At 33.1% G+C, this 19694-nt stretch overlaps 1 protein-coding gene across 1 annotated transcript in view; it reads left to right on the plus strand.

Moving 5' to 3' along the window:
• The window catches only part of LOC132697828 (uncharacterized), a 381002-nt gene that overhangs the window by 328801 nt on the left and 32507 nt on the right, over positions 1-19694 (plus strand). The window contains exons 8-9 of the mRNA XM_060663502.1: positions 13041-13158; positions 16038-16227. Coding sequence (XP_060519485.1) covers positions 13041-13158; positions 16038-16227 — 308 coding nt within the window. The remainder of the gene's footprint in view (positions 1-13040; positions 13159-16037; positions 16228-19694) is intronic.

Below are 19694 nucleotides of genomic sequence, written 5' to 3' on the forward strand. Positions count from 1 at the left end.
TCCATATGATAGGCGGAGTGCTTCATTTAAAATTTTCTACTTATTATACTGCTAAATTATAACCGATTTTTGAACACCTGGTATGTGAATAGAATTTTAACATTACACTAAATGCATCCCACAATTTGATTATTAAGCCATGCCTATCAGCAATATCAGAAAGTAATTTACGGATGAAGTTAGATGTATTGTCGTTTATAAAAAAAAAATGTTATGGTCTGTTCCTAGATATAAGATAGTGACCAATTGCTGTTAAATGCGATTATCGAAGGGTGGTCATTAACATACAATGCAACAAGATTATTACCTAAAGTTTCGGAATCTAAATTCAGGCAAAATTGTGGTCCGTAATAGAAAATAATTTTATACCTACCTGTGTTTAATATTCTTATTCAAACTATGTGCGAGTCTAGTGTATCTCAGGAGATGCTCCCGCCCAAATGTAGAAAACACTATTCTATTGAGACTAAGGAAGTTATAAACAATGTTTATTTGACTCTCATTGAACGTGATGCCAGCAAGCAAGCATCTTTAGAAGAAAAAAGAGAAAATTGGAAAATCTGTATATAAGGGATTTAAATTTTTATTTTATTACCTAATAAAAAATTATTCTGACCTAGTAAAAAGGCCAGAATATATTTGCTTTCTGAAATAATTTCATTTATGCAATTTGTGGATTCCTGTTTATCTACAGGTTAATCAAGAAAAATCAGGTATTTTGGCTGCTATATTATTACCTTCTACGTTTTTGGGTATCTCAATTATTGGGGCGATGGGGGTATAGTCTGTTCATAGAGATAAGAAATTGACCAATCGCTTGTGAATGGGATCATCCAAGGGTGATCATTAACATACAATGCAACATGATCGTTACCTAAATTTTCAGAATTTAAATTCAGGTAAAATTGTGGTCCGAAATAGAAAATAAATTTATACCTACCTTTGTTTAATATTCTCGAGTGTTGATGAAAGTGATCAAGATATAATAAATTTACCAGTTATACCAGGAACAAAGCGTGTCTACATTAGATATCTTAATTAGGAGGCTTGAAAAAAATGAAACCGGTGTTAAATGTGGCAAAACTACCTTATGGAAGGGATCCAACACATGGGTTTTATATTTAAAAAAATTGATAAAAGACAAGTTTTAAGGGAATCTTTCAGAATTCGGAATTGGCGACTGGAATATCTAGAAAAAATTAGGATTTATAGAGAACAACAAGGGTCAATTATTTACTTGCATGAAACCTGGTTCGACACTTATGATACCCCGGAAAAGGGTTGGGTCGACTCAACTGATAAGCGTAAAACAAACGCGCCATCAAAAAGAGGTAAAAGAATAACTATTTTGCATGCTGGCTCTAAAGATGGTTGGATTCCAAATGGACTTTCTCTGTCTGTTAAAAATATTAAATATTCTTCTCTTGATTACCATGAAGACACCACCGCTAATTTATTTGAAAGTTGGTTTAAAAATAAACTAGTTCCAAACATTCCTCCTAATAGAGTAATTGTAGTGGACAATGCAAGTTATCACAGTAGACAGTTGACTAAAACCCCTTCCTCATGTGACACAAAAGCAACAATCCAAAACTACATGTATAATAACAACATTTATTTTCACGAAGATTATACCAAAAATCAATTAATTGAGTTTCTACAAAGCTTGAACCTACAAAAGGAATACGTCTGTGATAATTATGCAAAAAATCTAGGGCATACAGTTTTAAGGCTTCCACCTTACCACTGTATATTTAATCCCATTGAACATGTTTGGCACCAACGGAAGTCTGCCATTCGTCGTAACAATGATTTTCCCCGTGTTAACTCCAATGTCCTCAAACTTATAGAAATCGAAGATTGTAATATCCCTCCACAAAGTTGGGCAAATTCTATTAAACATATAGAAAAAGCAGAACAATCGTATAGCTATATTCCAAATAATATAGAACAAATAATAATTGGAACAGGCGATGATAGCGATCGTGATATTATGTGAATAATTTTAAGTAATTTAAGTAGGTAATAAAAATAATTTGTAATTTTATTTTAGATTTAAACATAAATACATACATAAATAAATAAATATTGTTTAGTATCTTTCCTAACAAAAACCACAAATAATTTAATTCTAAGCAAAGTACGGACCTGTTCGGCCATATTTCATTCTGACAGCTTGCCAGGGTCTTTTCTTAATTCGTATCAGTTAGTCACTTTCTTATATCTATGAACAGACTTTACCAACGCTGTTACCAACTTAAGGTTTCCGAAAAATCTTCAGCAAGGGAAAGTGAATATATGAGTATTTGATTTGTCGAAGTTGAACTCATTATGTATCTAATTATCCTTCTGTGCACAAATGCATATTTGTAATAACAACGTCAAGCTAGAGCTCTTCCGCTTTTTAATGCGAATACATAAATCAGAAAACCAAGCTTCTTCTGTTCTTCGTAAAATTTAGATTGAAAATTTTTCGAACAAAGTAATTGCTAACAACTAATTTAATTCTGCTATTTCCAATGGTGGCCATTCTCGACATCGATGTCGATTAAGCAAGCAAAGTTTTTAAACATTTCTTCTAATCTTCTAATTTTTTGAGATCTTACTTTGACAATTTTATAAAAGTCGGTTGATGTTTATTTATGAATTCAGTGCATCTGCGAATTCATTTTTTAATGTTGCTTTAAGTGAACAGTAGATATTAGTATATTAGACAATAATGGTATGGTAATGTAGACTGCAATAAATAAAAACAGGAAAATGTTAGTTTTTAAATAAATTTAAATTGTGTAAATAGTATAAGATATGTCATTATCTGTTTTTTTGTTTTGGTGTTTTTTTTGTTAAATATTTCTAGGCGCAAATATACCGTTTAAAACTACGTAATAATTACTTGAACTGAATAACAAGTAACGTCATTATATTAAAGTCCTTAGGACATCGCTTTGGACCCAAACTTGTGAATATCCATAGCAATATTAGTAAAAAATATTTGTCTTACGAATATCTTTAACTGCTATAAAAAAAATGTAAAAAATCTATAAATTTACTTTGAATTGAATTTTACTTATTTTGCAAATAATTTTGTGTCGAAGCCCTTACCTTGCTCTCAAACAAAATCCTATAAATTAGAAAAGAGAAATACACTTTCCAAACAACACAACACAATATAACTAAACTAAACGTTAAGTTGCCAATAATTGTTTATTAATATTTGAAGTGTCCTTATGGCCAACGCGTGTCGGCAAGCAGCAGGTTCAAATATATTATTCCTTGTTTTTTTTTTATTAATATAAGAGCACAAAATAATTTATTTTGAAACACTTTTTTTTTCAATTGGCCAATTGTTTAATAAACGAACATCATTCATTTTTTCTGAGACCAATGGTTTTTGGGGTAGGTTTTGCAATAAACAATCATCAGTATGTCCACTATTATTTGAATTAATGTGACTATTTTGATGCAGCAAGTAGAAAAATATAATTTTCTTTACCAATTTAATTGCAATGGTCTGGCAGCAGGGTTAAACACATAAATGTGTTTAAGCCGCCACTTTTGTTTACTGATGTGTAGGCGTTTACGTGGTTATTATCCGAGCAAAGAACACTTCCATAAAAATGTTTAATCGGGCAGGCGTACGTTTTTCCTACAATATTATAGCATAACACATGCAGTGTTGCACTTTTAAATACGAATTGCCCACAGCATACAGTATCCGGCTAATAAACGTGAGAATCAATTTGTATTGTTAATCATTCCGCCTACGAATACAGTTGTAACGTGTTTCAAAGCAGTCATTCTCGTGTTTCGACACGGGACTCTGCTGATTACATAAAACTTTGCATCCACATTAGCATTGTGTATGTGCAGTGCCTTGGATAGCGGGTTAACTAAATTAAGTTTGCAGGTGTGAAAATTCTATTTGCCATTGAATTTTGCACCTATCGGTCATGGCCAAGTCTATTAAAATTTAATTTGTTTTTGTTTCTTTAGTCAACATATTTCTTTGTATATTTAGAGATGAAGGAAAAAGTCAAATGTCAAATCAAAATCGATATACTTCAACACCATCAAATAAAAAAGGAATATTACTAAATTCGAGATAAACGTGGAGTTTTAAAAGCGATTATTTTTGCAGTACTATCCTATTATCATTTAATTATGTGCGAAATATTATTTGCATATGTTCATGGAAGAGATAAAATGCTAATGACCAATGGATTTAAATTGTTTAAGAAGTACACACCCAATGACATGTAATACATCGATTCATATTATTTTTCTTGTCATAATATGCTACTGTCAAGGCTGCAGTTTGGATTTTGTTTACTGTCTCAACAAATTGCTAGTACGAAGAAAATAAAGCATTTTATATTTTATATCCACTAATTCACTTCTTTTGACTGTCTTCCTAATGGGCAGCGTAAAGATAATATGCATTTTTATCAATCAAATTATCAAACTGACGATTTATTGTAGCTCATACAACTTCTTGATCGGTTGGCGAATGCGCATTAATGACGTATGGTGTAATGTGTAAGTTTTATAAAAGTTTCTATACAGGGTGCCCTCAATTGCAATGTCTAAACTTTAACAGAGGCCAAGAAATATTTCGCGTTCGAATTATAGAGTATAAAGAGTAAAAAAAATATTTTTTCTACCCCGTTTGTAAAATACTTTGCATAATATACTATTAATGAACAGACTTGAAATTTTACAAATTAGGTTATGTTCTAAAATAATTTTTATTTTCTTACTCGTACGCAAAAATCAAGATTACAAATTTGTTGTGAAGTAGACGTTGATCTCAATTTTTCAGATTTTAGATTTCAGAACAAAACAATAGTTACTAATTCTTCAATAATAATTCAGTTTCAAATGCAATACTATTTACAAACCTCCTGGATTCTTCCTGCGTTGGTTGTTGTTGAGTTGAACTTGATGACGTTTCGCCAATTCTGTTGGCTTCTTCAGAGCTAAAACGAAACTGGTTCGTTTTCTATCTGTCTGTCTGAGGGGGGAGGAGCCAAACGAGGAGCATAAACATCTCGGATGACTGATTCCCGTATTGGTGACAGCTAAAGACCTATGTCGCGGTTAAGATTGTTTGGTGGCTTATATATTTCTACAGATTCTCGGATTTTTCTTTAATATGGCAATTAATTACATGCACGAATCTTAATTTTATCGAATAAATTTTGTGTCCGGTTTCGTGATTAGGGCTCGTTTATGTTCTTTGAGCCTGATATTTTACGTCCGGTCTCCCCAATGTATTCTTTACCGCACATGATTGGAATGCTGTAAACTCCTGGCATCTCAAAGGGATCTGGTTTTGATGTTATATTACTTAAGAACTTTTGATACATGGTCAGTGATGCTTTGAATGTAAGGAACGATAACAGTGGCTTTTGGACTAATTGTCTTTGGAAGGTTGTAGTGAAGTGTATTTTGTGATGGAACATTTAATATCTTTATTGTGGAAATTATTAGAGAGAAGAGCAGATGTAAGGTGTTTTAATTCTGGTCTCAGTGACTCGTACTTATTTATATTTAATCTTCCTGGTTAACTTAGTTTCCTCATCCGTTCTGTTTCCATATTTTTGTCTTAGTTTTTCAAACGAAGCAAACTCAGCGAGATTTCTATCCAATAATTTAAATACACTTTGATGAAGTTGTCGTTTTTCGGGATACATGTTCAAATGCATTTCCGATGTCAATATGTCAATATAATAAAGTTTTACCATGTCTCGTTTTCCGTCATTGGTAAAGTCCATTTTTGTTGACAGAGTAATGCACTAGATATTAAAATGTCATCCACAGATTTGAAAATTTATAGCTTACTATGATATAAAAATTTTTGTTCAATATTTTGAATTTGAGAGTACAAAAATACAACTTGTGACACATCAATAAAAAGGGCTATTCAACACTGCAAAAATCCAATATAGCGACCATAAGAAAAAATAAAGTTGATGATAGTTTGAGAAGACAGAAACGTCATAAGAGATTTTTGACCTGGCCATAAGATGAAGCCTAAAAAGTTCCATTGAGAATGTACTTACAGTTTTAAAATAAAGACATAATAAAATAAAAACACATTTTCCGCCATATTTCCGGAGTTAACTTCATTTTCGAAAGTAAACATATTGAACTCACCGATGCGCAACTTTGCCCTAATTTAAGCCACCCTGTATCTCTTACAATTACCGAGATCCTAATGGTGAAGGCCGAATTTGAAACACCCGGTATATGTATAAACCTAATGATGGTTTATTTTGTATGTAGAATACACTGTTTGGAAGTTGCACTTCGGAACACCCTGTATAAATTGTAATATATTGAAATTAAATGTATTTAATAATGCAATATTACAAATGATATTAAAATCAAACGCTTTTAAGTGTTTATAGTGTGTCCCTCCCAAATTCGTAAAATTACTTTCGCTCAGTACAGGAGAAGAAATCCGAAGCCAGAGCTAGGGCCAATCGTATCGCATTCCCTGTCAAAATCACAATAAAGTAAAGACTATTCGACAACCTATTTTTGGGATAATACAACTTAATAATATATACTTAATAATATATAAAATATTATTTTGTATATTATTATATATATAATATTAATATGTACAAATTATATATACAATTAATATATATTATATGTTTGAAATCAGAAATAAATCTACAAATGAGCAAAAAATAAGTTTCTTAAAAATGATTTAATTTTTTTTATGAAAACTTGTTAGTAAGATCCGTAAAAAAAACATCTTTTCAGTATTTACACGAGTTTACGGGAACACGCGGTGATTGAAATAGCAATTAGTTTAAAACTACACATTGATCGTCGCACAATTTTGTCTAAAAATAAATTTCCAATGTCCAAAACAAAAATCCAATTAGGTTGCCTTAAACTTAACAATCGCTGCAGCTCAGATGCGGTTACCATCAATCGTAACATTCGGCTCTATCAACGCGTGCGAGTCGTGACCTTTTGTTTAAGATGACGTGTGAAGTATGAGTAATATTTCTAACCTCACCTGCCGTCCTTCATTAAAGTTTCTCGCGTATTTTGCACGGACAACTCTGCATGTAAATTGACCTGATTTAATTAATTGACGGTGCCATACGAATTAGGCATATTCTGTACTGACGACCTCTAAAGAAGGCTTTGTTAGTCAGAGTTATTGTGTGCACAGAATTTCGATAAAAACATGTAGTGGTGCACTTCTATACGTCAAAGGTGCTGAATAAGGGGGCATTTCTACAGTAGTTATTTTTGCAACTAGCTTCGATCACGTATTAATGAAACATCATAAATTATAATCCGCAAGTCATCCATCAATCTTAATATAAACAAATCATTATTCACTGCAATAAAATTTACACATGTTCATTAAACATCTTCTGCTAAACGAGAAGTAGACAATTTGTATAACTTACAGCTAGTTAGAGACGCCTATAGGGTGTTAATATTCTCGGAAGACAAAGTGATTTTCCTACACGTGATCGTATATCAATCTTCTTGATTGGATCTGAGTGTTTAATTACATTATAGTATTGAATGTACGCGTACTTCGTTGTACTAAGTGACATATAAAATTATTGCAATTGCAAATGACGTCGTCTACGAGCATGTTATTTACCTTATGTCGTTGTTTACTACTTTTGTGGCGATGCCAAAAAGAAATGCTAGATTAATGAATCTCTTATATTGCAACTGCGTTTGATATAAGTTAGCGAAAAATTCTTCACGACTTGAATTCGAACTTCACCTTATATCGTTACCATAGTAGGCAACATTTTCCTTACTGTTGAACGACACATTTCTAACCTGAACATTCACTTCACAAAAAGGTGTTAAACATTGCTTCATCAAAGTTGTTTCCAGGTACAATTTAAACGACATCAGATTTCCTTTCTATTCACTTAAATACAATATAGCTTTTATCTTTTTCTTCTTCATTAATTGAACTCTTTGATTTCGTAGTATCTATCTATCTACCCATCTATCTATTTATCTATCTATACCTTTTACCTATAAAGTAAATAAAAAAAGAACAGGAAAGGAAATATAAATAATTTTTTTCTACTCCCGTCTGTAAAAAAAAACACTAATTATACACCGATCTAGCATGCGGGAAGCGTCACTTTACCACGTCAGTTTCGTTTCCCACGAATCCGAGCCACTTCGGACATGTCTGGGATATTTTTCATAAAAATATGTGTTATTTCTATATGCACTATGCCATTTTCATATCATATTCATTCTTAATACTGGCGCTGCTACCACTCTGTAACATTTCAGTCCAGACCTCGTCTTAGCTGCCTTCATCATTTACCAGTTTCCTCCATATTGCTTTGCATTAATTTCAATGTTCTCGGATATGGGACTCCTTTGTTCTCGATGAGGAATGTTTGGGGCCAAGGGTCGTTCTATAGAGTTGAACCAATTTTGTGGGGCCCCGAATTTTTCCATACCTACTCAAAAGTTCAGAGTTTAAATCTTGGTCTAGACCTTATATAAACTTCTAACAGTTTTGGTTAGTTATAGAGCAATACAACGGCATTTTTCACACCACATTTGTACCCTTTTTTGATTTTCTGATACCAAATTTGCAAAACTGCAACCTTGGATCGAATGCTCATTCTTCGGACTTTTGCTAAGTTAACCACCTAATTATTTTTAGGCTAGATACAGATAAAGCTTTATTTCCATAAGACTTCTGTTACAAGTGTTGGTAATGGTCAGTATAATACAAATATTAATAATATAAAATTACGTTTGTTTTTAAGAGGGCATTTGAATTTTGTTTGTCTGGCTATAGGCAATTTTTTGTAAAGTTTTACGGTCAAAATAAAAGGACTGTTTGATATAAGAGAAGGTGTTTAGGTATTTGTATGATAAGATCCGGTCGTAAATTGTACTGAATATCTGAGTTTCTTGAGAGCATATAAAGATTAGAGTTGGAAGTGTAAATGAAGAGTGTTGAGGAAATAGGTCACGACATGAAAAATTCCACGGCTTAAACAGCCTAGTCATGACGGTTGTCTTGGTTGCAATGCTAACTTGCTGAGACGATGCTACAGAAATGGTAGAAACTGCATCATCAGCAAAAAGGGAAAAGTAAGTATTTATAAACACTATAAATACTATAAAGACTTCTAAATCGAACCTTTTTAATGAATAATGGTGGGACCTCTGCCTGAGGCTATGCAATAATTTCCTGTCCATTCTGCGTTATTTGTGTTGTTGTGGTACTTCCATCTGCATGTTGGTGTTACCTGAAAGGTACGAGGGTTGCCTTTTATATTTCGGGATTTTCTTAAACCAGCCCTGCCAACTGGCGACTAAGGTTTTTTATAGGGAAGTTTGACGTTTTAAGGTCAGGTTTACGCAGTTAGGTTTTGGCGAAAGAGTGTTGTTTGCGTTTTTTATGATAAATAAAAAATATGTGACGTTTAAAGATGGAACTTAATCGGGAGCATTTTCGTGCAATATTTTTTTACAATTTTAGACGTGGACTAAGTCAATAACAATGCATCGATGAACTTAATTCGACATTTGGAGTTAAAACACAATCTACGTCTACTGTTTACCGCTGGTTTTCGGACTTCAGTCGTGGTCGTAGTTTTCTTAAGGATGAATTTCGTGAAAGTCTTCCAAAATCGGTGAATGTCCAGGAAAACATCGATGCAGTGTGGGACCAGCATACATTCAATTTTGCATTTTACATTTGGCCGCTAAAAAAATTTGTTCGCGTTCAATTCCACACAACTTGACATCAGCTCAAAAAAATACGATTTATGCATATGAACCTGAAAGTAAGCAGTATTCCAACTGTGTCAATGAGTCAAAGCTCACAAAAGTAATTCGTGTGCGAAGCACCTCGAAACAAATGGTAGCCTGTTTTTTCAGGAAAACTGGCCTCGTAACTGTTTCTTTGGTGAAAGGTAAAACGGTCAATTCTGAATGGTATACAACCATTTGTTTGCCGAAAGTCTTCGAAGAAATTAGAAAAACCAACCGCGGAAGACGAATCATTCTCCACGACGACAATGCTAGCTCTCACCGATCAGTGCAGAGAACATTTAGTCCATATAGTCCTGTTTTAACACCTAATGACTTTTTATATTCCCATATATTAATATGGGAATAAAAATATGGGAATTACGTGGGCAACGATTTTTGACACGAGAATAAGCGACTGATGCGTTTAAAAATCATGTTTTGGAAGTGCCCGAATCGATGTGTGAAAAGTGCTTTGATGATTGGTTTTATCGAATGGCAAAGTGTATTGGTCATCAGGGTGATTATTTTGAGATTCAATAAAGTCATATTTGTTGGCTACTTATAGTTTTTTATTACAAATCCCGAAATATAAAAGGCAGCACTCGTATTATAAGAGTTAATTTGGGTTCATCTTGGAATCAATCGAGGTTCTATTTATAGCAACGCGGTTTCGCTGTGCACCGAAAACAATTAGGTTTTCTAATACAAACGCAAGCCCATCCGAAAGTAAGTCACGATAGATAAACGCCCATGCGCCAGGCGGCCCAATTCCCACTGATTCACATGCACACATTGCTGCACTTGTCGACCATGCAACGCGTGAATGCAATCGGGCGCATCCAAAGGCGACGTATCCGGTCGGTCAGTCGGCTACAGGCGTGCTGCCCTTTGTGACCCCTCAATAACCTTCCTTGTATTTAACGGCTTTTCGGTTACCATCCCTGTCTATATTGTTTTTATGTGGGTTAATATCGACATGAAATTTCATTAAATGTGCGCCATTTATATGCCTATATTTAGAGACCGTTTCATTTGGACCGAAGCGTTGCTTTGTTGAAACCTTCACGGTATAATATCACAATCAGTGTACACTCTGCAAAACTTTGAGGCGGAGCTTCTCCTAAGTCTTCGCAAGCGCAATTATTTCGTGAAGACGCTTGAAATTTAAATAAAAAAGTAGAAGAAAGTAAGTCTATACAACTTAAGAATTAACAGCCAAAAAACTCTTATTCAAACGAAGAAATTCATAAAATAAAATATAAACCATTTTTCATATAATGACCAACTTAATTTTTAATCTCATCGGAAGCGTTATTCCTCGTAAAAGCTGACTCTGCTTTGCGGAAGTTGTTGCAATCGTCTTAAGGAAATTTAATGCAGTGTCAAAGTCGCGGAATGAGATTGTTGGCTCTTCCTCTCGACAGGAGTACAAATATGGTAGAATATTTATGATGGTACACACACTTCGAATATATAGTGTCGCCTTATTAAACAGTTTTACCGTTCGCTGTTGGGTCTTGGGAAGGAATTCATAACGATATAGATTTATGCATTATTTCGAGATAAGTAGTTTTCAGTAGGGATGATAGCGACGAATGGAAAGTGAGTGATTCGATATGTTTTTGCAATGTAAGTTGCAATGTTTTATTGCAATGTAAGTTGGATTATTCGATTGACATGAATTTTATTTATCCGAAAGATAATCTTGTGGCATTACATTTTAAATATGATTTCTGGCATATGACCGCCACGGCTGGCGCGAATGTAGTCCAATCTGGAAGTCCAATTTTCGATGATTTTTTCCAACATTTGTGGCCGTATATCAGCAATAACACGGCGAATGTTGTCTTCCAAAGGGTCAAGCGTTTGTGGCTTATCCGCATAGCAGTGTTAAATCATAAGATCTTGGAGGCCAAACGTGTCTTTCAATAAATCGATTGTGGCACGAGCTGTGTGACATGTTGCGTCGTCTTGTTGAAACCACATCTCCTGGACATCATGGTTATTCAATTCAGGAATGAAAGAGTTAGTAATCATAGCTCTATACCGATCACCATTGACTGTAACGTTCTGGCCATCATCGTTTTTGAAGAAGTACGGACCAATGATTCCACCAGCCCATAAAGCGCACCAAACAGTCAGTTTTTCTGGATGTAACGGTGTTTCGATATACACTTGAGGATTAGCTTCGCTCCAAATGCAGCGGTTTTGTTTGTTGACGTAGCCATTCAACCAGAAGTGCGCTTCATCGCTAAACAAAATTCGCTTATGAAAATCGGGAACAACGGCAATCTCGTTTTGGGCCATATGTGAGCTCGGAAACTGGTTGGGTGGATAACGCTTTGCAGCTTTCTGCAAAAGATGTCAAAGAAACAAAGGTTGACTACCACGAAAACATAACAGCAGAGATTTTTGAAAAATGGTTTTCTGAAAAATTGCTTCCCAATATTCCACCCAACAGTGTTGAACAACGCCAGCTACCATTTTGCACAAGCGGAAAAAATACCGAATTCATCATCGACTAAAGAAGTAATTCAAAATTTTGTGCTTGAAAATTATATGTATTTTGAAGATTCCTACGCAAAAAAGCAGTTATCGGAAGTTCTTAAAACGGGAAAGTTTGATAAGACGTATAACATGGAAAAGTTTGGCTATGGGCATTCAAAGTAGTCTGCCTTTCACCATATCACTGCCATTTTAATCCGATAGAACTGATATAATAGTTACAGAAGTTGCCTGGTGCCAGAATTAAGTAATGTTTGAGACGATTACAGTGACGATAGTGATTATTTTGATGTAAAATAGCTTTTTTTTTATAAATATTGTAATATTGTTTTATGCCTACATTTACTTCTTCGTTTATATTTATAATAAGCGTTTCAAAGTAAGAATGGATTTTTCACTGCATAATAATAATCAAGGAATCTCACCGATGAAACTCTACAGAAATCCGTCAGCTTTCAGCATTTGTATGCACTAAGTACCGAAGTACGCTTTTGGAACGTCATGTGGAATTGCGAATCTCTTTATTGAGGGTTACAAAGAGAAACCCAAGCGGGGTAGGCCTACGGTTAGACCTTCATAAACATTTACCAAAATTAAATACCGGATTATGTCGTAAAAACCGTATATCGTCTGGAGAACTCTACTCGATCTAGTGACAGTCCGGTTACATGACAATCATCTTTTTAATGTGAGCTTGCCTCGGATTATGGAGTTTAATAATTAATGTCCGTTCTATATTGTTTCAGGTACCGAAGACAATGATGGACGACCGATAATACTTTGTTACGCCGAGTGCATATCGAGGGCTGCTCTAAACAAGTATGAAATCGCGAAACTGCTTCTTTACTATTCGTCAATACCAACGTAAGTAATTATTTTTAAGGGATGCATTTTTAATAAGTTCAGTATATCGGTCGTTATACTATACCGTTCTATTTTTTATTTATTTTGTTTTATGTTTGTTTCAAATGCGGTATTAGACGGACTGAGGATTCGGCTTTTATGCTACTTTCCTTTGCTATTTTTGCAGATTTGACGGATGATTAGATGACTGCGTTAAACCCTTCCTGTGACATGTAAATATTTGTCATTCTTTCAATCCATTATAATCCGCACAATGAATATATCAAATCTCTCTCGGCGCAACATTAATAATGTCACCGATTGCTTTCACTACTTGCAGCACAAATCGGTGTATTTATAATTTAGAGAAAAAGACGAAATTTACCCGCAACCCGCGTGCACTTAATTGCAAAGTCCCATTCTTCCTATTAACGACCGCAGCAACGCGCAACCAAATAGACAAACAAAAACTCTATCAACTTTCTTGTGTCAGGAGAATTTTTGTGCGGCATTCGGACAGAGTAATTAAACGAAACAATTACCACGTCTAGCGTTTTACAGACAAGCCTAAGTGAAGTTCATACGCTATTGTGTGCCTCAGGGTTGTGGCTTAGGGCCACCATTGTATAATTACTTCTTACCGTATGCTAATTATCCATGGTAGACTTGTTTTGTCACTTTTTGCATTTGCACGTTATGTGTACTTTTCGCTCGCAGGTAACCTAGGTTAATTAATGTTACGTTTTGGGATTTGTTTTAGTAACGTTTTCGCTAGATCAAATAGAGAAATTTCGTTGGGATCCGGTCTATTCGTTCCATTTCGATTAGAAACAACCCAACAACAAGTTTTGAATTAATAGCTGCACCTTTTCCCTTTAAAATCATCAAGTAATGAAAGGTCCGATACCAGGCAAATTTAAAATGTTTAGTGTATATTTCAGGTCATACTTTTTCATTGGCCCACTTTTTGCGTATAGAGCATAATAGGAATTAGAAGAATTAATCAAATGTGGTGACACTTTGCACAGTTCATAATTGAGCATTTTAGAAAAAGAACTCAAAACTTCGAAAATAAAATTTTTATAAGTAATTGTAACAACAAACAACCACAAAATGTTTAAATTAGCATACATATTTTAATGAATGCAAAAGAAAAGCGTGAAAAAATCATCATTTTAAAGTCAACAATAGTTGTTGTTCTTGTGATACGGACTTTTGCCGGATACCTTTCTTTTTTTATTCTTTTATATAAAATAAAAAAATTGCCCAAACAAATAATGTCATTTTTAATTATCAGTTTTTGGTGTTTGCTGGTAGTCATAATTTTTGTTTATTAGAGAGGTTTTTAAAATTTATTTCATACGAAGTCAATACTTATAGCTTAGTATTTTGCTCATTATAAATTAATAATATCCGTGTCTGGATAGTTCTCTTTGCGACGGTTGCCGTAGCAAATTTTCGAACTTTTAAAATTTAGACCATATATCTGAAATCAATGAGAGTATATCATTAAAAAAAAAAAACTAATGATGTCCCGTAATAGCATTTTCATTATTTGATGGTGATTAACAAAATGCTCGATAATAACTTAAAATTTTCCACAACGAAATGGACAAGGGGTAAACCGCAGACGAAAATTATAGGTATGAAAAAAATGTAGAGAAATTGTAAATAATTACATACCTAGACAGAGTAGATGAGCAACTATGAGCTTTGGTGAAATCTAAGTCTACATTGATCGAACTTTTATTCATATCTCTCTGAACATTTTGTAATTTTTTTTTCCCTAAAAAAGTTCAATTTTTATCAAACTTTTTTCGTTATCTATACCATCCTAATAAAAAAATATTTTTAATGAAACTTTCAATATTTCTTTCTGTAATGTAATTGGTCGATTGTTGTTTATTTGTTTGATTGAAAATGCACTTTTAATAGTTATATTTTAGGTTGTAATTTAGTTACGTTGTGATTTCTAAAAACAATTGTGCTCTAAATTTGACTTCGTTTTTCAATTTTAGTGCTTATTGCAATATTTCGTGTTTCATTTTTTTTTATTTGGAAACGGTGAATTCCATGAACAAAAGACAAAACTTTTCAAATAAACCTGGATATCAAATCACTGAATGGGTTGCTCTTTAAATTTCTTGAGGAAGAATGACGGAGATATTGTAAATTAACCTCAACTCATTCCACAAAAGTGACAAATTATACAAAAATTTCTTTTTATAATGGTCATACATAAAATTTAATTATTGTCCTTTTCTGTTTTTACGAAAAATGTGTTTCGATCTTATTGTTACCGCGACATTTCCCTCTTGATTCACTTTTAACCTAACGTTTACATAATAAACTACTATTTATTTTTTATAAATAATTTAGAGGAACAAAAAAAGGCCCCTCTAGCTTTTTATACAATTGTCGAACATTGTTAATAAAAAATATTTTTAACAGTGATAAAAATATTACATTTTTGGGAAACAATTTTCGAGCAATCACTTTTTGCCAATCTTCGTGTTAAACACAATGCCGCAGATTTTATGTTCCAAGAAGAGACTCCAATATACACAACTTCGCCCAAATAAGAAAGTTATTAGCCAAAGTTAATTGTATTATGTGTCTATGCCAAAAACGACCGCGGTATAAAATTGCTAATGGGAAAATTGCAATTAAAATTGTTTTTAACGGGTAAAGGCTTCCTTCCCGTTGTAAAAAAATCATTACGGGATTTGTTCGAGTGAATATTTGGGCTACATGTGCGACGTTGAGGTGACCAAGCTGTTTTTTTTTATTATATTGAAAGACGTTCGCGGTCAGTCGCGCTTCTAGAAACAAGAACAGCTGTCGACACCTTAATTTTAATCTATATATCGTAATCTTAGCGAAAAATAATTTCGTTTTAGGTGCGAAAGTCGTAGCAATGGTTTTACGATTCTACTTCTGGCGGAAAACGAAACCGACTACAAGGTTTTAGAAGTTTTGGAGAAATCTGTTTGCCTGATTTCTAGTAGCCTCAAAGTAGCGAGATTTTTAATTTGGACACCGGGTTTAAAGACTGACAAGGAAAGCAGGACGTTAGCTAGTCAAGCGGAGGTAAGTTAGATTTCATTAAATGATTATCCCATAATATATATATATATATATATATATATATATATATATATATATATATATATATATATATATATATATATATATATATATATATATATATATATATATATATATATATATATATATATATAACCCGTCAAATTTTCGAATTGTTACTCCCAAGCACGCGCTTTCTTCATTTTCCATCCAAATCATGCAATGATGATTTTGATGATTTTTTAACAACAGGTATTCGAAGAATAAAAGAATTAATATTATGGAGGACATAAGGGAATTTTTTTTATTTGTAAGACATGAAAATTTCTTGTCGATTATGTTAATTCTGAATTTCTAAAGTCTAGTTGTTGCAATATCGGTTCGAATTTTTGACGTGCCAATATCAAAATGTACTTGTAGATTAGCGCATAATAAAAACCTAGAAAGACTTAACAATAATAATAATAATCATGTAGTATCGTAAGAAACGTATAAAATTTCTCATCCCAGACAAGTAAACTTGACGATTCACGATAGTTATCTCGTTCGAGTGGGCATTTTTTCATTTTTTTTAAGTCAAAACGCTACAGTACAATAAAAAAAATGCTAATAACCATAAAAACGGAATATTTTTGGAAATTTTGTTGCTTATGCTGAATTTTTTAGTGTAGTGTAGTGATTTTAGACATTTTTTCATTGCCTTTGGATCCTGAATTTTTTATTATATTTCGATATCGAGGGCATAAACCTGTCCTATGGTTTTTTACTTGCATTTTTAAGCTGCATTTGGTGTTAGTTTTTTATTTCATCATTATTTTTGTTTATTTTGCACCTATCTGTGACTAACCTTTCACTTCAAGAAGCCTAGTCTACGCCAGTGCTGCCAATATTTTTTTATCATATTGAAATGTTATGAGATAATCACATAAATATTTTTTCATCCTGATCCGGTTCTTAGTAAACTTTATTTATTGATGTTTCAGTTTATATATTGTTGTCTTAGATGTAGTTTGAAAAATATAAATTTAAATAACAATCGCGTTCGCAGAGACAACAGATTATATATAACGACAGGGAGCCCCATTGTTTATAGAACTACCACTCCTCTATGAGATATGGACTAATTTGATAGTAACTTGCGCTATAAACTTAATAGATTAAAACTTACTGAGTCATGGACATAGTATTTTGGACCAGACAGTTGTTTGGTACCACGAGTACCACAAGGCACTGTTCTAGGACCATTACTATTTAATATATGTATAGAGAAATCCAGTCTCTATGAATCATATTAAAAGACAACACTTGTAGAAAATTGACTCAATCCTTAAGTGGGATTACAATTGTCAATACTTACAATACAATATGATGTAATTTACTTGTAACGTACTAACGGAACCACGGTATATGGTGTGGGCTGCAGTATATAATATCAATTCAGAACCTTTAAAATTGATTAAGAATTAAGTTTTATTTAATATTTAGATTATTGGCGCCAGACCAAGCTATATTTGCACAAAATTTATTCCAAAAGAAATGTCTGAGAGGTTGTAAAATCAAAAAAAAGAAATATACGTTGATGTAAAAAATGAAATTTGTTTACATATTATTGTTTTTGTACCCTGCATCTAGGAGCCTTAAACACTTGGTCATTTTAGATTATAACGTATATTAGGTAGTAGTTTTATAAGTGACACTTATGTCACAGGTTTCTTTAGGCACAAGAGCCGCATGTGTTTAATAAATGAGTTCCCGCAGATTTTTTTTGCAAATCAGCACTAACACATTCACTCAGTAAGGTGTGGAGTAACCTTTAGCACTGACAATATAGCCTATAAAATGACATAAATAAATGAAAAAGTTTAACACTGGTTATTTTTATTATCGAGCTACACCTGGAAAAATATGTTTTAAGCTTTAAGCTGAAGTATTAAAATCCGAAATTGATAAAAAAAAGGTGAATTATTTATGACAGCAGTATTCATACGAACCCGTGCGACATCGAAACACCCAAAATTTGGCTTTCGTTTCTGGTCTGGGCGTAGAATAATAGAGATGTGTTTCGGTCAAATTAAATTAAAATTCATCGTGGTTATTCCGCTTCCAGACTGACGTATCCGGTTAAAACAACGACTACCCAACCCATCCCATCTGTTTTAAACAATCAAAACTCTTTGGGAAGGCTTACCGGGTCGAAAGTCGGAAAAAAGCCGCACCGGCCCCGGTTGTTTTGAAACGTTTAAGTGGTTTCTAATTGAGCTCCTACTGAATCGGGTGATGTGGTTGATGGTGCGTAAAAACGATGTGACCTCTCAAATTGCGCGAATTTTAAGGGAAACTATAGGTAACTAAATTTTTTCTACCATTGCTTTAAAAAGTATCCAAAAACGCAGGCTACACAAAATATGAAGATAATAATTTTTATATAGGAGTGTGAAAAATTTTCACAGGATGTTTGAAAAAATTTCGCACAATGTTGTTAAAGTACAAATATTCCAAACCACATTTTTCATAAGTTGTTGCATAATATGCTACGTCATTTAAATTTTGAATTCTACCAAAATTTTAGTGTTTATATAAATTTTGAATTCGTTAACGTAAAAGGTTGAACTCAATTCCTACTAAGTTCGTTCTATCAATGTGCACGATAGTCACCATTTGATCCACGTCACTGGATTTATTATTAATTACTCAGTAAAGTTCGTATCCACCTTGTGCAGTAACTTGGTCAACAATTGAAAGTAACATCACTTACGGATGTTTTAAAACGTATTAATAGAACTCCACAATAAAAAAATGTTGTACAGCCAATGTTCGGGAAACTTTAATTTGCAAAATTTTAACACCTGCGGGTTTTTATTTCGAAAACGTGGTTTTCAGCAATCTTCTGAATTGTTTTTTCTCAATGATAAATCCAACAAAATGGAACAATAACATCTATATACATGGTGGCTCATTATTACGGGAATTGGTTATGAGAATTTATTTTGTTAAAAAAATTAAACTCAAATGTTATTTGTATGAAAATAAGTATACCTGATTCCAAGAGTTTCTTAGATATCTCGATTATCTTGAAAAGTTTTCTCGAAATTGCTATTGAGAATGAATTTATCGCTATAAATTAGATCATTTACTCTGTATGATCTGATGAAGAATTCTACATCGACTGGCTATGCCTTAATTGTATATCTATTTTCAACCATTTTCTTGTTATTACATATTTCCATATTTCCTATGCCAATACTTTATCAAGTTAGCATTGATTGTTGCGAAGTTTAACCTGCCTCAAATGAGGGACTTTGGCCACTGACCATCCAGATTACCTGTTTCGAAGCCCTTGGATTTAATTTTATGTTATCTATTATAAGTATAACAGGAACTACAGTGTAATAGGGTGTTCGTAATTACAGGAAAAACCTATTTCTAAACTAGAGAGAGTAACATTGACTTACAATGGACTTGTTTTTTGT

Source organism: Cylas formicarius, unplaced genomic scaffold (assembly GCF_029955315.1).
Source record: "Cylas formicarius isolate icCylForm1 unplaced genomic scaffold, icCylForm1.1 PGA_scaffold_2__14_contigs__length_35257938, whole genome shotgun sequence".
Taxonomy (NCBI): domain Eukaryota; kingdom Metazoa; phylum Arthropoda; class Insecta; order Coleoptera; family Brentidae; genus Cylas; species Cylas formicarius.